At 43.4% G+C, this 23,082-nt stretch overlaps 1 protein-coding gene across 1 annotated transcript in view; it reads right to left on the bottom strand.

Annotated features, from left to right (window-relative positions):
• The window catches only part of PMS2 (PMS1 homolog 2, mismatch repair system component), a 134,644-nt gene that overhangs the window by 4,755 nt on the left and 106,807 nt on the right, over positions 1-23,082 (bottom strand). The window contains exons 13-14 of the mRNA XM_073591014.1: positions 7,142-7,242; positions 3,406-3,575 (exon numbers count right to left, since the gene is read on the bottom strand). Coding sequence (XP_073447115.1) covers positions 3,406-3,575; positions 7,142-7,242 — 271 coding nt within the window. The remainder of the gene's footprint in view (positions 1-3,405; positions 3,576-7,141; positions 7,243-23,082) is intronic.

Below are 23,082 nucleotides of genomic sequence, written 5' to 3'. Positions count from 1 at the left end.
AAACCCCAGAGGGGGAGGCCACCCAGCTGAGAGGAGTGTAGGCACAAGCCAAACACTGAAGTGGTAGTCAACCCCTCTAATTAGGGGTCCCCAGATCCTTGCTGTGTCTGGTGGAGCAACGCTGTGCAGGTACTGTATCCAGATAGCAAGTTGCTGTATGGAGCTGCAACACATGCTAATGGCATACGCCAAAATATCCCTCCCCTTTGAACACCATTACTGCAGTGGAGCACTCCGGACCAACTAACAGCTGGAAAAAGCCCACCTCTTCCCCATTAGAGGTGTTAGCAACAGGCCAGAATATATGGGAATCAAAGTCCATGACATAGGTCTTCAGAGAGACACAGGAAGGCACATCACCTAAGGACACTAGCTAAAAAGTGAGGCTTAGTTGAGCTGGGATGGGTTATGTCTTAGTGGGGATTCCTGCCTTTTTGGCCAGTGTCTATTCACCTAAAATAGGCAATATAACCTAAATAAGCTTAAGAAAACAAGTCTTCCGTGTCTTGTGTTGTACGACTAAGAAATAGACATGCACTTTAAAGTGTAAGTTCAGCTATACAAAAGAGCACCTTAAGCTGTCCCATTTGAGCATAGTGTGCTAAACCTACTTACCAGCCAGGGCTCCCTTTGTTTAAACAATTAATTTCACAACCGCATTTAAAAGAAATGTCTGTAGTCAGTAATGGCTCTATACTATGTTACTGTAGGAATGGAGCAGCCATTGGAACTACTGCCATCCTGTTCTTTTGAGCCACACGTGTACAGTGTCCTCTCTCCTGTTGTCTATGATGAGCTCAGTGCAAGTGACCGACCAGAAAGGGTTTCCAGGGTGCTAGGGCACTGGTCCCAATTACTGTTCAAACCCTACAATAACTTGGGACAGAGTCATTGTTGGCTGCAGTAGATTTTAAGAAGCTTCTTTTAAATGCAGCTGTGGAATTAATTGTTTAAGCACTTAACAACCGGCCCATAGCCAAATGACGGCTACAGGGCGGTTAGATAACTCTGGGAGGGCATACATTGATGTCCTCCCAGAATTGCGCTCCTGCACGCCCCCTGGGGCGCGAACACGGGAGTATCCGTGACCGCCGAGTCCAGAGGACAGCATCCGTTTACCACGTGATCGCTCCATCAAATGACGGAGCGATCACATGTAAACAAACCGGCGCCATGTCCGGGTCCTCTCTCCTCTCTGTACCGATTGGTACAGTGTGAGAGGAGAGGGGGAGAGATCAGTGTCAGCAGCGCTGTGGGATGCATGTGTAGTGCCCACAGCGCTGCTCTGAGACAGAGCCACATCCATTCCTGCATACTCTGCCATCCATCCCTGCATACTCTGCCACCCATCCATACTCTGCCACCCATCCATACTCTGCCATCCCTCCATACTCTGCCATCCCTCCATACTCTGCCATCCCTCCATACTCTGCCATCCCTCCATACTCTGCCATCCCTCCATACTCTGCCATCCCTCCATACTCTGCCATCCCTCCATACTCTGCCATCCCTCCATACTCTGCCATCCCTCCATACTCTGCCACCCATCCATACTCAGCCATCCCTCCATGCTCAGCCATCCATCCCATCCACCTCCAGCCATACCCGGCGATACCCAACCATACTCGGTGATACCCAGCAATACTCAGCCATACTCGGTGATACCCAGCAACACTCAAATGATACCCAGCCATACTCGGTGATATACAGCCACACTCAGCCATACTCGGTAATACCCAGCCATACTCGGCCATACCCAGCTATCCCATCCATACCCATCCGTACCCGGCCATACTCATTCATCCCATCCATACTCAGCCATTCCCATCCACGGCTCACCCATCCCCATTCATGCTCATCCATGCCACTACAGTGCCTCACAAAAGTGTAATAAGTAGTCAAATTAGATTTGAAACTTATGCCCCTAGAACACTTGACGGTGCTCCCTGCATCCTGTGCCTCTCTATATGGCCAGGCTGTGGAAAAGTTTTACACATGTGGTATCGCCGTACTCAGGAGTAGTAGGAGAATCTATTTTGGGCTGTAATTTTTGCTATGTACATGCTATGTGTTAGAAATATTGTGTAAATGGACAACGTTGTGTAAAAAAAAAAAAAATGCGTTTTCATTTTCTTTACGCATTTTACAAAAACTTGTAGAAAAAAATGACATGTTCAAAAGACTCACTATGCCTCATAGATTATACGTTGGGTTGTTTTCTTTCCAAAATGAGCTCATTTTTGGGGCATTTCCATTGTCCTGGTGCTCCAGGGCCTTCAAAAGCCTAAGAGGTAGTCAAGAAATTATATGTGTAATTAATGCTCCAAGAACGCCTGATGGTGCTCCCTGCATGTTGGGCCTCCGTTTGTGGCCACGCTGTGTAAAAGTCACACACATATGGTATCGCCATACTCAGGAGGAATAGTAGAATTTGCTTTGGGGAGTAATTTGTGGTATGCATATACTGTGTGTGAGAAATAACCTGCTAATATAACAATTTTGTATAAAAAAAAAAAAAAAAGAAAAAAAAAAATCTTGATTTTGCAAAGAATTTTGGGAAAAAATTACAACTTCAAAAAACTTACCATACCTCTAACTAAATACCTTGGAATGTCTACTTTCCAAAAAGTCACTTGGAGGGTATTTGTACTTTCCTGGCTTGTTAGGGTCTCAAGAAATGAGATAGGCTGTTAGTGCATCAGGTGTGATCAATTTTCAGAGATTGGCACCATAGCTTGTGGACTCTATAACTTTCACAAAGACCAAATAATATACACAGATTTGGGTTATTTTTACCAAAGATATGTAGCAGTATAAATTTTGGCTAAAATTTTTGAAGAAAAATGACTAATTTGCAAAATTTTATAACGGAAACAAAGAAAAATTCATTTTTTACAGAATTTTCGGTCTTTTTTCTTTTATAGCGCAAAAAATTAAAACTCCAGAGGTGATTAAATACCACCAAAAGAAAGCTCTATTTGTGTGAAAAAAAGGACAAAGATTTCATATAGGTACAGTGTTACATGACTGAGTAATTTCATTCAAAATGTGAGAGCACTGAAAGCTGAAAATTGGTCTAGTTAGGAAGGGGGTTTAAGTGCCCAGTGGGTAAGTGGTTAAACAGAAGATGGAATCCAGGCTGGTAGGTTGGCTTAGTACACTGTCACTATACCTATATGGGACAGCACAGTGTGCTTTTTGTAAAGCTGAACCTACACTTTAAGTTACACATTATCAAAAAATGGTAAAAAAAGGTATGATGCATTATACTGCAAAAGCCTGTTGATTATCTTTATGGTACAGACAGATTTACCAATGTCATGGAGATATCTTATATTAAATGCTTTTGCACTGTAGAGCCTGTAAATGATGATGGTAGAAGAATGGACTTTTTTTTAAACTTACAGACTTCCTGCATGCTCGAGAGGCAAACATCTGCCTAACACGAGAGGGTCTACACATCACTCCTGGGGAGTCACTAAGCATAAAGATAAGTTCCTCTATGTCCTGTTGGCCAAATGTCCAGTTTTTACTTGTAGGCAAAGAAACTAATTTGACTCTTTCCATGATTGGAGCTGAAAAACAAAATAATACGGTTTTAAACATACTGCTGAGTATATACAGTTCAAAGTTACTACATGTCTATAATAAAAATATGCGTTTAATCTAAAGATTTCCATAAAATAAGTAATTGCTTCCATTAATCCTATCCCTGCCAGGGCTGTTTTTGTGTTTTCTCATATGTTTAACCACTTCGCATTCGGGCCGATTCTGTCACTTTGCTTCCACATGTAAAAATTGACTTTGCTAGAAAATTATTTAGAACCCCCAAAACACACACACACATATATATATATATATATATATATATATATATATATATATTATATGGTAATTTTTATGTCAATGGTATTTGCGCAGCGTTTTTTCAAATGCAATTTTTGGGAAAAAAATACACTTTAATTAATTAAAAAAAAATAAAAAAAATAAAAAAAAACATTTTCACCCCAATTTTTTTGTAGAATGTGAAAGATGATTGAAAGATGATGTTACGCTGAGTAAATAGAAACATAAAATTGCGTCTGCCCGTGGAATGATGGCAAACTACGGTGCTTAAAAGGTTACCAGTTAAGTTACACAGGAGGTCTTGGTACTAGAATCATTGTTCTCGCTCTGACAATACCTCACATGTGGTGCAATCACTGTTTACATATGCGTGCAGGAGTAATGTATGCGTTCGCATTTGCGCGTAAGCACAAACGGCTAAAGGTCAGGTAAACAAAGAGGTGGAACCGGAAGCAACGACATACTAGTCGCTTCCGGGGTCACAGAGAGACTTAGGAACGTCAGTTCTCTCTCTCTCTCTCTGTTCTATGCAGCAATTGCCGCTGGCCGCAACGCTCCCAGGCTCTGTGGACGGTAGAGCAGCTCCCTCCGCTACCCGCAGAAGTGATCAAGTGGCTATTTAGCCACTCTAATCACTTCTGCTAGAAACGGAATCGCCGGCTGAAAAAATTCATACCAGGATGATGCCTGTAGGTGCAAGCATCATCCCGGTATAACCACTTCAACTCGAGGACCTTCATGGATGTCCTATGGGCTGGAAGTAGTTAAAACATAATTTTAGGCCTAAAGATTACATAAAACCCCAAAATATTATTATATATTTTCTGACAGCAGACACCCTAGAGAATAAAACAGTGGTAGGTCCAATAATTTTTGTCACATATTAGGGCAACAGTTGAGGAAATACAAAAGGTTAGTAAAAAATACACTAAACTTAATTTTAAGGCACATAAATGCAATAAATTAACAGTTTTTTAATCAAATATTAAAGATGAGGTTGCATCAAGTAAATAGGTACCCAACATGTCAAACCTTAAAATTGCATGTGCCCATGAAACAGCAATAAACTTCAGTACCCTATATTTCTATAGGCAAAACACCCCTGAGGCATGCATTTACGTTTGTACATTTGTGGATGTGGGGGCTCTAAAATATTGGTGGTGGGGGAATAAGTGTTTATTAAATTTTTTACACTTTTAAAAATGTTTTTTTTTCCCCACTAAACTTTTTTTTGGTGACAGGTTCTCTTTAACCACATGCCGCCCGCCATATAGCAAAATGACAGCGGCAAAGTGGTATGACGTCCTCAGGATATTAAGCCGCTGCGTGCCCCCAGGGGTGCACATCGCGGCGATCGTTGTTGCGGTGTGTCAGTCTGACACACCGCAACTATGATCTCGATAAAGAGTCTCTGATGGAGACTCTTTACCACGTGATCAGCAGTGTCCAATCACGGTTCATCACAATGTAAAACAGGAAGAGCTGGTGATCGTCTTTTCCTCACTCGCGTCTGTCAGATCGGCTGCTCCTCTGACAGGGGGGGTCTGTGCTGATCGATTATCAGTACAGCCCCCCCCCCCCCCGAGGATGCCCACACTGGCCCACCAGGGACGCCACTAAGACCACCAGGGATGTCACCACAAGGTATGCCATCCTAAACCACCAGGGATGCCAATCAGTGCCCACAATGGATGTCAATCAGTGGCCACAATGGGCATCACTGATTGGCAGGCATTATTGTTCGGCACTGACTGGCATCCATCAGTACCATTCATAACAGTACATCAATGCCACAGATCAAGTCCCATCCATGCCCATCTGTGCCGCCTATCCGTGCCTATCATTGCCCATAAATGCCACCTCATCGGTGCCACCTCATTGGGGCCCATTAGTGCCGCCTTATCAGTGCCCGTCAGTGCAGCCCCATCAGTGAAGGAGAAAAAAACCTTCTTATTTACAAAGTTTTGTAACAAACAAAAAAAACATTTTTTTTCAAATTTTTCGGTCTTTTTTTGTTTGTTTAGCAGAAAATAAAAATCCCAGAGGTGATCAAATACCACCAAAAGAAAGCTCTATTTGTGGGAACAAAATGATAAAAATTTAGTTTGGGTACAGTGCAGCATGGCCGCGCAATTGTCATTCAAAGTGCGACAATGCTGCAAGCTGAAAATTGGTCTGGGCAGGAAGGTGTATAAGTGCCTTGTATTGAAGTGGTTAACGAGACATCATTCTCACCTGTTCTCCAATGGACCTAATGGAGTGTAGAGCACACTACATTTGTTTTTTTCCCCAGCCATGTAGTGCAAAATAAAAAAAAAAAAAAATATATATATATATTTATATTCATACAGGTGGGCAGGGGGGTTCATTGGAGGACACAGCTGTGCTTTAGTCCATTACAACTGGGACATATCTAAGCACTAATACCAACAGGCTGCCAAGAAAAGAAACAAAAAAGGTATACCAAACCATTGCAAAGATGGTCACGGTCTGGTTCTCCTATCTATGGTACAGAACACATGCTCACCAATATTACCGTTATCCCACAAGAGGAAAAAACTCTTTACAGCCAGCATGAGGAAGAGAAAGCGGGAGATGGAGGGAAGGAAGCTCCAAGCTTACCACTTTGAAAGCCCAGTAGCTGCCAGGTGATCAGAAGTGGTCCTCCATGTGAGGAATATGCTGCCTCCAACCAGCAACATGCTTGAAGTACAATCACGGAAGTAGGATTTCCAGGTGGAAAAGTAAGAACTCCTAGATGCTAGGCCAAAAACTAAGCTTGTTTCACAGTGTGGGTGGTTTTGGCCACCAGCAGGGCTGCCCCTGAGCTGCCTTTTTGTAATTTAGTTGTACCAAGCATCCTACTCTTGCAGATGGCATTATAGCCAATGGAAATGATCCAAAGCAGAGCAGTATCCTTTATTGAATGAAAGACAAAATTAAACATTTCTGAATCTCTTGCATCCCTACTGTCATGGCTTCCTAGCCATCTGCTTTAGAAATGTATACTGTATGTATGTATGTATATGTATGGAAAGTCTCTTAGAGCGTGTTTATACGTTTCTATATTGTTACTGCAAATAGAAGAACGGCTACAAAAACAGGATTTGGTTCTGAGCTCCATCCCGCTACACCCAAAATGGAGGACTTTTTATATGCAGTTTACTGTTTTATTGCACAAAACCCAAAGCAGTTTCTATTTCCTATGCATACTCTATAGAAAATATCACAAAAGGGCATTAAAAAGAATCCAATATCACTGTCAAAATATTGTCAACATTTTCTTCACACATACCATCGTCATCAAAGGTAAAATCAAACCCATTTTTCTTGAATATTTCCAGATTGTCCATAAGAATACACTCATTGACTGCAGTTAAATTTAGTTTCTGAGGTCTGTAAAAGCACAAACAAACATAAGATTAGTTTAAAATGGAAGAACATTTCTACTTTTGTACGTTTTAAAATAGCGATTTGGCAACCTGTTTTAAAACAGGGGTTTGGCAAAAGCCATCTGGTAGCCATTCCCCTTGCTAATTGTTGAGCCATCATTGGATTCCTTGGTACACACAGCCACTTTAACAAACCAATCCAAAAGGACCTGGTATCAACTGATCAATGCGATTGGTCATTACATCGATCAAATGCGATTGTTTATATGGCTGAACCCTCCATTCCTCTGCAACCACAGGTTACAGGAAATAAATTTGCCCAATTTCGCATTGCATCAATACAGACAATGCTGACAGGGGAATCCCTCCTGCAGAGCCATTGTCTGCTCCCGGCGGGGTGGGGGTAGAGGGTGGAGGTATGGGCGCAAAGCTGTACCTGTCTGGAGAAGACAGTGATTATTGCTAGCGGCTATAGCAGCTGCTAGCGATAATCATAAGTGAATCCATCAGGCTGGTTGATCGATCAATCAACATGGTACATTTAGCCTGCCCACACACGGTTCAAACAGTCTATGACCAGCCTTATCCTGTGCATCTACTCCTTTATTTCTGTCCTGCCATTGTATGAGATCTGTATAATAAGCTCCCGAAACGTTATCCTCCATCTGTGTATGACTTGTACAAAAAGTGTACCCCAGATGATGTCTCCTGAGACGAAACATGTCGGGACAAGCCTGTTAATGCCAGTGTGTTAAACTTTTTAGTCCATTTACAAGCGCCTTTTTACTTGCTCAAATGTGAGTGTTCCTCAAACTTCTAACAAATGTTATTTGTAATGCGGATTTATACTGTGGAACGTTTGTTTCAGTTTTGGTTTTATCCTGTGAGCCTATGGGAAGGATTCTACCAATCTCCCTCTGAGCTTCCCTTCTTTGCTGAGAGTCACCTGAGGGTAAGTGTGATCATCATCCTCCTGTGTTAACATTTACAGATGTGGATGTCCCTATCCATTGGTGTGCTGACTCCATAAGCCTTGATGACTGATTGGGCATATGCCTTGAGTCCAATTGCTCTGGTAAGCCTTCCTCATGCTGGTGGTGGCTTCTCCCATTATCTTCTTTCCACACTTATCCCTACATTTGATGCCTCAAGGTGGTCATTCACTCATCGGGATTAACATCATATTTCATCTTTCATCCGTGTATCACATTTTCATCACTTTGTGGACTTTATTATATTAATTTATTGATTTACACGTGTGTCACGTGGATTGCACGTTTTTCTTTTTTTGCATATATACAGTCGTATCCATATGACTGTTCTTATTTAGCGCTGCATAGTTATCTGTTATTTTCATTTGCAATTGTCTTTTGCTGTGTGGCTGCTTATTCATTCTCTAGGTGTTAGCACGGTATTTTTCACATTGAACAAAGTAAGGAAAGTTTAGGCCCTTTGTCAAGCTATTATTGCTGTGTCCTGCTAGAGAGAATCATCTTGCCATTATTCTGGCAACCATTTTCATGAAGAGAGGGAAAATCCAAAATTTTTAAAGTGGTTGTAAACCCACATTTTTTTTAACCGCTTCAGCCCCAGAAGATTTTACCCCCTTCCTGACCAGAGCGTTTTTTGTGATTCGGCACTGCGTCATTTTAACCGACAATTGCGCGGTCGTGCGACGTGGCTCCCAAACAAAATTGACGTCCTTTTTTTCCCCACAAATAGAGCTTTCTTTTGGTGGTATTTGATCGCCTCTGCGATTTTTATTTTTTGCGCTATAAACAATATATAAGAGCGACAATTTTGAAAAAAAAAAAACGCATTATTTTTTTACATTTTGCTATAATAAATATCCCCCAAAAATACATAAAAAAACATTTTTTTTCCTCAGTTTAGGCCGATCGTATTCTTCTACATATTTTTGGTAAAAAAATCAAAAAAAAAAAATCGCAATAAGCGTTGATTGATTGGTTTGCGCAAAAGTTATAGCGTTTACTAAATAGGGGATAGTTTTATAGCATTTTTATTAATAATTTTTTTTTTTACTAGTAATGGCGGCGATCAGCGATTTTTATTGTGACTGCGACATTATGGCGGACATGTCGGACATTTTTGACACATTTTTGGGACCATTGTCATTTATACAGCGATCAGTGCAATTAAAAGTGCATTGATTACTGTGTAAATGACACCGGCAGTGAAGGGGTTAACCACTAGGGGGCGGGGAGGGGTTAAGTGTGTCCTAGGGGAGTGATTACTAACTGTCAGGGGGATGGGCTGGTGTGTGACGTCACTGATCTCTGCTCCCAATGACAGGGAGCAGAGATCGAGTGACACTTGTCACTAGGCAGAACGGGGAGATGCTGTTTACATCAGCATCTCCCCGTTCGTCCTCTCCGTGAGGCGATCGCGGGTATCCCCGCGGCGATCGAGTCCGCGGGACCCGTGACCCGACTCACAGAGCTCCCGGCCGGCGGCGCGCACGCAATGGCACGGCGGGAAATTCAAATGGACGTACAGGTACGCCCATTTGCCCAGCCGTGCCATTCTGCCGACGTACATCGGCATGCGCCGGTCGGGAACCGGTTAATAACAAACATGCCTATACTTACCTGCTCTGTGCAATAGTATTGCACAGAGCAGCCCCAATCCACTTCCTCTAGGGTTCCCCAGCCTGTGCTCCAGGCCCCTCATCAGTTGTCCCCCCAGAAAGCCGCTTTCCCTGGGGGGCGTGTGGGCTTGCTCCCAAGTCCTGCTGGTGCATCCATTGACACAGACAGCGGGACTCAGCCACACCCCCTTTTTACTAAATTTGTTTGACAGCAGCGGGAGCCAATGGCTCCTGCTGCCATCAATCTGTCCAATGAGGAGAGAGACAGCGGCTGCAACCGCTGCACTCGTTCACATCGGGCTCAGGTAAGAAAGGCGGGTTTGGGGGGAAGCTTCAGCACAGAAGATTTTTCACATTAACGCATAGAATGCATTAGGGTGAAAAACCCTGAGGCTTTACAACCACTTTGAGTTACCATCAGAGTAATAGGTTAGGAAACAACTGTTACTGTGATAACTCTTCAAGATACAAATTCTGTTTATTTTAGAGATTTCACAATTTTCCTGATTCATCTCTAGAACAGAAAGTGAAGGAAAATCTACACAGGAGGACACAGACAGCAAAAAGTAACTTGATAGGGGTTTTAATAACTGCTATATGTTTTAAGTGGATCTGAACCCAACAACTACATTTTCATAAGTTTGTACATGATAATGCAATTTCAAAAGTTGTTTTCTATGTATATTTTAACCATACAGCTTTCACTGAGTTTGATTTACTGAAGGCAAAGGTACTGTGAACTGCAAGTGAACCCGCAAGTGCACTTCAATTTCACTGCAAGTGCAGGTGCGCTAGATCTGAGGGAAAGCTCTGAAATGAGGGGAAGCTCTGCTCATTTAGATCAACCAATCATGTGCAAGTAAAAATGCTGTTTTTTATTTACCTTGCATGTTCCCCTCAGATCTAGAGCAGCTGCACTTGCAGTGCACAGACTGTTTGCCACTGGTAAATTAACTTCATTATGTTCATGTTATGGGGTAACATGTCTCCTAATTGTGCTTCCGCTTTGCCATCCCGTTAAATCCTCCCCTAGCGGGCACTACAATCAGTCACACCAATGCACAACCAGATGAGGAGTAAAAAGACCTTCTATGAGGAGGTGAGCTGCCATCTACATAAAGGAAGGCTCATAGATGTGGCGTATCTGGATTTTGCAAAAGCACTTGACACAGTTCCCCATAAACGTTTACTGTACAATGTAAGGTCTGTTGGCATGGACCATAGGGTGAGTACATGGATTGAAAACTGGCTACAAGGACGAGTTTAGAGGGTAGTGATAAATGGGAGGTACTCAGAATGGTCAGGGGTGAAAAGTGGGGTCCCCCAGGGTTCTGTGCTGGGACCAATCATATTTAATTTGATCATAAACGACCTGGAGGATGGGATAAACAGTTCAATCTATGTATTTGCGGACAATACCAAGCTAAGCAGGGCAATAACTTCTCCGCAGGATGCGGAAACCATGCAAGAAGATCTGAACAAATTAATGGGGTGGGCAACTACATGGCAAATGAGGTTTAATGTGGAAAAAATTTGATTTTTAAAACAGCTTACCTGTAAAATCCTTTTCTTGAAGTACATCACGGGACACAGAGCACCATAATAATGACTATGTGGATTATACGCCTACCTTTAGGTGATTGGACACTGGCAACCAATAGTAAGACGGTTCCTCCCATATAACCCCTCCTATACCAGAAGTACCTCAGTTTTGTAGCAAGCAATGATGATCCCAGAAAGAGGGGAGGGACCTCTGTGTCCCGTGATGTACTTCAAGAAAAGGATTTTACAGGTAAGCTGTTTTAAAAATCCATTTTTCTTTATCATACATCACGGCACACAGAGCACCATAATAATGTTGGATGTCCTGGGTGGGGGGGGGACACATTATACCTAAGCCCAACTGGTATTGTACTGGCCTGTGATTAGCTCTGTGCAGTGCCGACTTCCTGGCGGGCTCTGCACGTGCAAGTTGCGAACACGCCTGAGCTCATCCTTCCTACCTAAGTGTAAACACAGGCAGGGGAAGTGATGTCATCTCCCCTCGTGGAACTCTGGAACTCTTTTCTGTTCCAGAGAGAGGACATCCAAACGTGAGTTGCACGAACACTACACTGACACAGTACACATAGGCACATATTTTACCCCCCCGATCACCCCCCAGTTAACTCCTTCACTTCCTGTCACTGTGTCACCCAGTGCAGTTTTCATATTTTTCTTTGATCACTGTATTGGTGTATTTGTGACACTAATCAGCGTTAGGATACTTAGCAGAAGCCCCTGATAGGTCTAGGGACCACCCTAATATAGGTTTAACCCCTTGATCACCCCATTACCAGTGATCACAGCATTAGTGTTATGGGTGACGCTGGTTAGCTAGTTATTTTTTTTATAGTGTCAGGGCACCCGCCATATATTATCCAATAAATGTTTAACCCCCCTCAGTTAGGTTTTAGCGTCAGTCAGGGTCTGCGTCACCCCAGGCATCAGATTAGTGCCAGTAGCGCTAACACCCATGCATGCACCATTCACCTCCCTTAGTAGTATAGTGTCTGAACGGATCAATATCTTTGATCTGATCAGAACTATATATTAGTTTCCCCTATAGTTTAGGGTTCCCACAAATGCAGCATTAGCGGGATCAGCCCAGATACCTGCTAGCACCTCATCTTTGATGAGTCCCTGATTAAGTTTTCTGGCCGCTTGTCTATCAAACAGTATCTTCCCAGCAAGTGTGCCAGATACGTGGTCAAGATGTATAAGCTCTGTGACATGGCAATAGGCTATACATATAGTTTTATGGTTTACGAGGGAAGAGATAGTTACGTAGAGCCGGAGAACTGCCCAGAAAGAGATTGTGTGGGACTTGGTGTCACCCTTATTTGGAAAGGGGTACCACTTATATGTGGACAATTATTACATGAGCGTGCCACTTTTTAGTCACTTGTTAGATTGTGGAATTGGCGCATGTGGCACCGTGAGATCTAATCGCCGGTGCTTACCCCAGCGGCTTGTAGATTCCCGTCTTAGGCTGGGGGAGAGAGCCTGCTTGAAGTGTAATAATTTGTTCATGGTGAAGTGGAGGAATAATGAGAATTTTTCGTTCTGTCCTCCCTTCATGCAGACACGATGGTCCAAATTCAAACAGCAACTGGTGTTGTGGAGAAACCCTTCTGTGTCCACGAATATAACCTTAATATGGGAGGGGTGGACCTCAACAACCAGTTGGCACCGTACCCAATTTACCATAAGGTCAGACGCTGGTATAAAAAAGTGTATGTATATTTATTCCAATTGGCTCTGCTGAATGCTTATGTGCTATACAAAGATTCAGAACGAACTGGATCCACCCTTAAATTCCAGGAAGAGATCATCACAGCCCTTCTGTTTCCAGACGGTGCTGTGGCCCAACTTCCCAGCCCAAATGCAGTGAGCCAGCTGCATGAGAGGCATTTTTCTGTATGTCCTCCCTGGTACCCCTACCCAAAGAAATCCCCAAAGAAGCTGTCATGTCATCCGCTTTTATTGTCCCTCCTGTCGTGACCGACCTGGTCTTTGCAATGGTGAATGTTTCGAACGCTACCACACAGTAGGGGAGGATTAGCGTAGGGTACAGCTTTGTACAGTCCTAGTGCACAATTACAGAAGGGTCTCGAAAGATGAGATGGCCATCACATTTTGAGAGACCCTAATCTGGAACGTTCACAGTTTACAGTTTATATAAATGTGCAAAAAACAAAACACAAAAAACACCCAAAAATAAAATAAAAAATAAAAAAGCCAAAAATAGTTGTGGTTTTATTTTTCTTCTCTCTCTATTGTTCTTTCTCTTATGTTCGCTCTCTATTGTTCTATATCTATTGTTCTCTCTCTATTGTTAGGCTTAGGCCATTCATCTCTATGGCCTAAGAAATCGGAAGCTACGAGCATTTCATGACTTAGGTTTCGCCGGGTAAAAACAGCACCAATGGGAAAGCATTTTATCACAATGATCTTGGTGTCATCAGATGCTTTGAGGGCAGAGGAGAGATCTAGGGTTTAATAGATCCCTATTTTTTCAAAAAAGAGCACCTGTCACTACCTACTGCAATCAGAGGGGATATTTACATTCCCTGATATAACAATAAAAAAATATATAATAATTAAAAAAAAATGAAAAGGGACAGTTTAAAAAAAAAAAAAAAAAAAAAAAAGCAAAATTAAAAAAAAAAAAAAAAAAAAAAAAGCACCCCTGTCACCCCCTTTCTCACGTGCGAAGGCAAACGCAAGTGTCGGTCTGGTGTCAAATGTAAACAGCAATTGCACCATGCATGTGAGATTTTACCGCGAAGGTCAGATCGAGGGCAGTAATTTTAGCAGTAGACCTCCTCTGTAAATCTGTAAGTGGTAACCTGTAAAGGATTTTAAAGGCTTTTAAAAATGTATGTAGTTTGTCGCCGCTGCACGTTTGCACACAATTTTAAAGCATGTCGTGTTTGGTACCCACGTACTTGGCATAAGATCATCTTTTTTATTCCATCAAACATTTGGGCAATATAGTGTGTTTTAGTGCATTAAAATTTAAAAGACGCGTTTTTTTCCCAAAACAATTGTGTTTGAAAAATCTCTGTTCAAATACTGTGTGAAAAAAAACATTTTAATCTGTAGGGTCTTTGCTTTAAAAAAAACAAGTTAGACTTACCGGTAACTTGTTTTCCAGAAGTCTTTCAGGACAGCACCTGAGAGAGATAGCGACTCCACCCACCGGAAACACCTTCTTCCTCCAAACTTTAAAGGGAGGCGCCTCCCTACCATACTTCAGTTGTAATAGAGAAGACCTCCGGCCCCGGCTGGAACACATAAACACATACGTTAGTCACAGCATAGTATATACAATACAATAGGGCGGGATGTTGCTGTCCTGAAAGACTTCTGGAAAACAAGTTACCAGTAAGTCTAACTTGGTTTTTCCCAAGGCGTCTTTCAGGACAGCACCTGAGAGGATAACAGAGACTTACCCCCTTAGGGCGGGACAACAGTTTGCAGGACCTTTCTGCCAAAGGCCTGATCATTAGCAGATGCGAGATCCAGCCTGTAATGTTTCACGAATGTGTGAAAACTCGACCATGTTGCCACCTTGCAAATTTGTTCAGGGGTGGCACCAGCTCTCTCTGCCCAAGTGGCCGCTAGTGCTCTTGTTGAGTGTGCAGAAATTCCTGCTGGAGGAGACACACCTGCATGCAAATAAGCCTCAGAAATGGCTAGTTTCAGCCATCTCGCTAAAGAAGTCTTAGAAGCCTGGCAACCTTTCCTGTTGCCCAAAAATAGCACAAACAGTGAGTCTGACCATCTAAAGAGCTTTGTTCTGTCCAAGTAACATAACAAAACTCTTCTAACATCCAACATGTGGAAACGAGTCTCCTTCTCCCCTGCTGGTTGGGGCAGAAGGTTGGAAGTACAATGTCCTGAACACGATTCTGTACTGAAGCTACCTTTGATAAGAATTTCTGATCTGTTCTAAGTATAACCCTGTCTGGGAAGATAGACAAATAGGGTTCCTTAATTGATAAAGCATTAAGCTCACTGATCCTGCGTGCAGAGACCATGGCAATCAGAAACACAGACTTCAAAGTGAGATATCTGAGTGGCGCTTCTTCCAAGGGTTCAAAGGGGCTCTTTGTTAGAGACTGAAGGATTATCGACAGATCCCATTTGGGAAACAACTTAAGTGGTGCTGGTCTGGATCTCGTAAGGGATCTGAAAAATCTGGTTACTAACAGATCTGAGGCCACAGATCTTTCTAGGAACACTGCTAGCACAGCAATCTGCACCTTCCAGGTACTAACTGCTAGTCCCTTGTCAGCACCAACTTGTAAAAATTCCAGAATGGTAACAAGACTCCCTGGGTCTTGGGCAGATGAATTACACCATGTGTTATAAACCTTCCAGACCTTGGAATAGATATTCCTAGTCACCCTTTTCCTACTTGATAATAATGTTGAGATTAATCGGTTGGAAAAACCTTTGCTCCTTAAGAGCTGCTCTTCAGATACCAGGCTGTGAGCGCCAAAGTGGCTACCTCTGGGTGATTTACTGGACCCTGAAATAGTAAATCATGCCTGAGGGGCAGATGCCAATAAGACTTGACCACCATTCTCAGAACGGTTGAAAACCAGGCCCTTCTTGGCCAAAAGGGCGTGATTAGGATAACTGGTACCATTTCCTTTTGAATTTTCCTTAATACTAAGGGAATTAACTGGAATGGGGGGAAAGCGTAGCAAAGATGGAATCTCCATGGATACGCCAAGGCATCTGTTCCTAGTGACCCGTCGTGATTGTTTAGGGAAAAAAATTGCGGAACCAAGCCATTCTCTTTTGAGGCGAACAGGTCCACCTCTGGCAGCCCCCACTTTTCAGCAATCATGGCGAAAACCTCTGGGTTCAGCGACCATTCTGCTTCCTGAATGGGGTTTCAGGAAATCCGCCACCCTGTTCAGGGATCCCTTTAGATGGACTGCTGATAGAGACAGCAAATGTCCTTCTGCCCATCGGAGAATGCTCATGGCTAGTACTTGCAGCGATTTGCTCCTTGTACCTCCCTGCCTGTTTATATAAGCCACGGCCGTGGCATTGTCTGTTAGTATTTGAACATGCTGGGGCTGAAGCCCCTGAGCAAATGACTTTAGAGCCAAGTCAATCGCCTTGAGCTCTCTCCAGTTTGAGGACTTTGTCGCCTCTTTCCTGGACCAGTTTCCCTGCGTGAAACCCTTTCCTAGGTGGGCTCCCCAACCCCAGGAACTGGCATCGGTTGTCAGCCTTTTTCCAATTGGAAAGGCCCAGACTAACCCCTCCGATAGGATATCCTGCCTTTTCCACCACCATAGTGACCTCTTCACTTGGGTTGGAATTTTTACCTCTGATTCTAGGGATTCCAAATTGTGATCCCAAGATCTCAGAAGAAAGGCCTGCAGGTGTCTGAAGTGTAGTCTTGTCCACTGAACAGCTGGCATTGACGAAGTCAGAACACCCAGAGCTGACATGACCCATCTTACTGTCAGCTGCTGGTTGGTCTGCAAGAAAGACACTGTATCCTGGATTTTTTCTTCCTTCTCTGAAGGAAGAAAAATTCTTTGGCTTACCGAATTTATTATATACCCTAGAAACCGAATCTCCTGAGATGGTTCCAGGGAAGATTTTTGGAGATTTAGGATCCAACCTAGAGACTCCAGATGGCTGCATGCTCTGCTTAAATTGCTCCTCAATTCCTCTCTTGAGGGGGCATAAAATAGCAGATCGTCTAAGTAAGGAATTACTGCGATTCCCTGAAGACGCAGCGGAGCTAGAGCCTCTGCCATTACCTTGGTGAAAATTCGGGGTGCGGATGATAGCCCGAAGGGTAGGGCTCTGAATTGCAGATGCTGAATTCTGCCTTCCATCCTTACCGCCAACCTGAGAAACCTCTGGGACTGGGATGAGATTGGAATATGCAGGTATGCATCTTTTAAATCCACTGACGCCATGAAACAATCTGGAGTCAGAAGGTTTCTGGCGGTGAAAATTGAGTCCATCTTGAACCTTCTGTATTTGATGGCTTTGTTTAGTGGTTTTAAATTGAGAATTAATCGAAGTCTTCCTGTTGGTTTTTTTACTTGTGCCATTCTTCTGGTGGCACTGGGATTACTACACCCTGTTGTATCAGTTCCTCCAGAGAGGACTTCATGGCCAGAGCCCTTATTGGATCTCGAGGAGCATTTGTTATCAGAAACCTTCTTGGGGGGCTTCTGGAAAACTCGAGAGTATAACCCTGCGAGAGACTGGTCAGAATAAACTAATTTGAAGTTATCCCTGACCACTGCAGAAGAAACTCTCGTAATCTTCCGCCGACCCGCAGGGATGAGTCATTGTGAGTTTTCGGCCTGTGAAGGAGGACGGAAGAGAATTCCGCCTTTGCCCTTCGCCTTTTGCACGGACCAATTTTTCCTCTTGCCCTGAAACTTATTTTCCTGCTGTTGCTATTGAGTTTTTTGAGGTCGAAAAAGACGTTTTGGGGTCTGCTTTTTCCTTTTTGACCGGGAAGGCACTCTTCTTATCGGCAGTTCTGTCTAGGATATTATCTAGATCAGGACCAAAAAGTTGGTCACCTGAAAAGGGAATACCACAAAGTTTACTCTTTGAGGCTGTATCACCTGGCCAGGTTTTTAGCCATAAAGCTCTACTTGCAGCATTTGCTAAAACTGCAGACCTAGCTGAATCTTGTTAGCTTCAGCTGAAGCATCTGCAATATAAACAACCGCAGAGATCAGGGTAGGAAAGGAATCTAAGATCTCCTGTTTGGGGGAATCTGCCACTATATGAGATCTAAGTTGGTTCACCCAGTATTCCAGATTCCTGGCTACACAAGTTGTGGCCATTGCTGGCTTTAAATTGCTCATAATTGATTGCCATGATCTCTTGAGCAAAAGATCCATGCGTTTGTCCATTGGATCCCTCAGAACCCCCATGTCTTCAAAAGACAGGTCTGTGGATCTTGAGACCTGTGAAAAAGCCGCATCCAACCTGGTACCTTATTCCACACCGCAGAAGGGTCCTCCTCAAAAGGGAAGCGCCTTTTGTGGGCTCTGGAAAAAAAGGGCTTTTTCTCTCTGGATCTTGCCATTCTTTAGTAATGGCGTCAGAAATGACCGAATGGACTGGAAATGTTCGCCCCTTAGGCTCATTTAACCCTGCATACATGCGGTCATGAAGAGATAACTCCTTCTTTTCCTCACTTAAGCCAAGTGTAACATGGATAGCCTTAAGGAGTCCGTCCACCCCCTCTAGGGAAAGCTTAAATTTGGAAGGAGCCACCTCCGCCTCCTCACCCTACTCCGAATCTTTAACGGAAGGAGCAGGGGACTGCTCTTCCCTGATTGAGGGGCCTTTAGGTAAAGCTTCTACCATGGGGAAAGAAATAGAACCCTGGGAAGCCTCAGAAGTGGATGGCTGACTAGCAGCTGGATTGACTAAAGAGTCATGAAAAGTCTGAATCGTGGCATATAGTTCCTTCTTTACAGAGGCAACCAGGTCATCACAAACCGTAGCTGATTCCTCCTTAACTAAAGAAGTGATGCATGTACTGCATAAGACTTTTTTCCAATTTTCTCACATTTTGGCCCTGCAAGAAGGACATCTCTTTTTTGGGTCAGAGCTTTTAGCCTGTGAGAGAAAAAAACAAAAAAGGGAAAAAAAACAGGGGACCTTTTAGTGAGACCCAGTTTCAGCTACACAAGAATCACCCAAATGCACTAAGAAGAAACCAGTCAGCCTCTAGTGCCCAGACAGGCCCCTTGCCACTAGGGGGTAGAGAAAAAAAGAAATAGACCAAACCCAGGAAAAGGAAGAAAGGCAGACTTAAACTGCTGCTCCTACCTGAGCTTTACTGGCGCCTGTGCCTGTCCCCACCGCTGCAGACGCTGAGTCCTCCATCTCTGGTGTGCACCTTTCCACCTGTGGCTTCATATGCCGCTTCCGGACTCCCATAGTGCATCTGCACCGGACCAGAAGCGGAAGTAGGCGCCAGTTCCTGTCCACCCTCCTCCCCCCTTGCATCCACGCCGGAAATGGCGTTTTTGCTAACCCAGTGACCCGCCTTGTCACTTCCGGCCAAAAACATGGCGGCGGCGCGCGCGCACCGCCGCTCCTACGACCGTGCGGGCCACCGGGTCTACGGCTCTCACCGAGCACCAGGGGGGAAGAGGAGCCCGATTACTACTGCTGCAAAGGCTTGGGTAGGCCGGGAGGGCAGCGGGTCTCTTGAAGGAGGAAAGAGAGAGAAGCCCCGTCTCCCAGGAGCACCTGAGAGACCTTGACTCCCCTCCCAAAAAATTTTCCCTCCGGGCCGGAGGAAACACAAAAACTGAGGTATGGTAGGGAGGCGCCTCCCTTTAAAGTTTAGAGGAAGAAGGTGTTTCCTGTTTCCGGTGGGTGGAGTCGCTATCTCTCTCAGGTGCTGTCCTGAAAGACGCCTTGGGAAAAATATATAATGTTTGGGGGGTTCAAAGTAATTTTCTAGCAAAAAAAAAGGGTCAGAAAGGGCTTTGTCTTCAAGTGGTTAGAAGAGTGGGTGATGTGTGACATAAGCTTCTAATGTTGTGCATTAAATGCCATGACAGTTCAACCCCCCCCCCCCCAATGACCCCTTTTTGGAAAGTAGACACCCCAAGCTATTTGCTGATAGGCATGTTGAGTCCATGGAATATTTTATATTTTTCCACAAGTTTCGGGAAAATTACAAACTTTTTTTTTTTTTTGCACAAAGTTGTCACTAAATTATATATTGCTCTAGCATGCCATGGGCATATGTGAAATTACTCCCCAAAATACATTCTGCTGCTTCTCCTGAGTACAGGGATACCACGTGTGAGATTTTTTGGGAGCCTAGCCGTGTACAGGACCCCGAAAACCAATTACCGCCTTCAGGCTTTCTAAGGGTGTAAAATCATGATTTCACATCCTCACTACCTATCACAGTTTCGGAGGCCACGAAATGTCCAGATAGCACAAAACCCCCATTTTGGAAAGTAGACACCCAAGTTATTTGCTGAGAGGCATGTTGTGTCCATGGAATATTTTATATTTTGCCACAAGTTTTGGGAAAATTACAATTTTTTTTTATTTTACACAAAGTTGTCACTGAATGGTATGGTTATATGTGGAATTACACCCAAAATACATTCTGCTGCTTCTCTTGAGTATGGGGATACCACATGTGTGAGACTTTTTGGGAGCCTAGTCGTGTACAGGATCCCAAAAACCAAGCACTGCCTTCAGGCTTTCTAAAGGCGTAAAATTGTGATTTTACTCCTTACTACCTATCACAGTTACGGGGGGACCTGAAAAGTCCAGATAGCCCAAAACCCCCCCAAATGACCCCATTTTCGAAAATAGACACCCCAAGGTGTTTGGTAAGAGGCATTGTGAGTATTTTGCAGCTCTCATTTGTTTTTGAAAATGAAAAGAGAAACATTTTTTTTTCAAAACTTTGTGACAATAAGCGAGATCTGCAAAATACTCAACATGCCTCTCAGCAAATAGCTAGGGGTGTCTACTTTCCAAAATTGGGTCATTTGGGAGGGGTTTTGTGCTTTCTGGGCATTTCATGGCCTCCAAAACTGTGATAGGCAGCGAGGAGTGAAATCAAAAATTTACGCCCTTAGAAATCCTGAAGGCGGTGCTTGGTTTTCGGGTCCTGTACACGGCTAGGCTCCCAAAAGGTCCCACACATGTGGTATCCCCATACTCAGGAGAAGCAGCAGAATGTATTTTGGGGTGTAATTCCACATACAACCATGGCATGTGTGAGCAATATATCATTTAGTGACAACTTTGTGTACTTTATTTTTTTGTCACTTTTCAATCACTTGTGACAAAAAAAATAAAATATTCAATGGGCTCAACATGCCTCTCAGCAATTTCCTTGGGGTGTCTACTTTCCCTGCCATTTTAGCACCTCAAGAAATGAGATGAGGCAGTCATAAACTAAAAACTTTTGCGCAAACCAATATATATACGCTTATTTACATTTGTTTTAACAAAGACATGTGGCTGAATACATTTTGGCCTAAATGTATGACTAAAATTGAGTTTATTGGATTTTTTTTTTTATAACAAAAAGTAGAAAATATCATTTTTTTTTCAAAATTTTCTGACTTTTTCTGTTTATATCGCAAAAAAAAAAAAAAAAAAAAAAAAAAAAAAAAAAAATCACAGGAGGCAATCAAATACCATCAAAAGAAAGCTCTATTTATGGGGAAAAAAAGGACGCAAATTTTGTTTGGGTACAGCATTGCATGACTGCGCCATTACCAGTTAAATCAGCGCAGTGCCAAATTTTAAAAAGTGCCCTGGTCATTTGAGCAGCCAAATCTACCAGGGCTGAAGTGTCAATGGAACACGTGGCCACTCATTCAAATGAGAAGAAATGAGATTTAACCTTAAACTGCGTAGAGGGTTCTTTACTGTAAGAGCAGCAAGGATGTGGAATTCCCTTCCACAGGCGGTGGTTTCAGTGGGGAGCATCGATAGTTTAAAAAAAACTATTAGATAACCACCTGAACGACCACAACACACAGGGATATACAATGTAATACTGACATACTATGGGAAAAGGGAGCGTTTTACATCAAAACATATAAACAAGTACAAGTACCATCATCCCAAATATCTTATACAAGGGCAAAGGGCATGAGGTAGAGAGAGGTCGCAGGTGGCTGCCACTGTCGATCAATATCTCAATACCGCATGCACTAAGGCAGAAACCCCTAAAGAGGGGGGGGGGGAGAAAACGAGGGGACTATTCCGGTACCAGGTATGTTTACTAATAGTAATAAACAGTGATAGTGACAAAAACTGTAAAAAAATATAAAAATTCCATTTTAATAGAAACCATGGTTAAAAGATTGTAACAATGACACATACAGTTGCAATTAAAAAACGGGAGCAATGCATACAACCAATTAAATTACAACTTGTAGTGGTGTAGACACAAATAAAGCTTGAGTTCTCGACCGGTTTCGCGGTTTCACCGCTTCCTCAGGAGAGCAATATCTGTGGTGCAACATACAATAAATGTAGTAAATACAATCATACACAAATTATACAGGGATATAGGAAAGCAGCAAGAACAGTGAACAATACGTTATATAATATACAAGATAAATAGAATAAGGATGGGCTCACCCGTTCTATGGTTGCCTGTGGGTACGCATAGCCCCAAGTGGTTCCCCCCGCGGCGAACACAGGGGATGACTAAACAGACCCTGGGTAGATAATTGTATAATAAGATAGAGTGAATAAGGAGAAATGAATTGAGGGGAGGGATAGAGTGGGGGGTGCCAGTGGTATATTATTTAAAAAATAAAACAGTGTGCAAGTAAGCAAGGAACCACGGGAAGTGTGTGAATAGGGGAAGTAGGGAGGGAAGAAAAAGTGGGGGGGGGGGGGGGGGAGAAAAAAAGGGGGGAGGGGAAGGGGGAGGGAAGGAAAAGGGGAACAAGGGGGAGAGAAGGAGAGGAGAGAAAAGAAGCGAGTGGGGGGGGGGGGGGGGGGGGGGGGGGGAAGGAGGGGGAGGGAAAGATGATAGGAAGCCCCACGGGAAAAGTATATGGGGAGAAACTAAAGAAAAGTTGCACACATAGGTATAAACCGGCACTCACCCCTAAATTGCATGAACATGCGCATGGACTTGAAAGAGGACCAACGGCAGATGATGGTATAATG

Source organism: Aquarana catesbeiana, linkage group LG06 (genome assembly GCF_042186555.1).
Source record: "Aquarana catesbeiana isolate 2022-GZ linkage group LG06, ASM4218655v1, whole genome shotgun sequence".
In the NCBI taxonomy this organism is placed as follows: Eukaryota; Metazoa; Chordata; class Amphibia; order Anura; family Ranidae; genus Aquarana; species Aquarana catesbeiana.
This window is presented reverse-complemented; position numbering and strand designations above follow the sequence as displayed.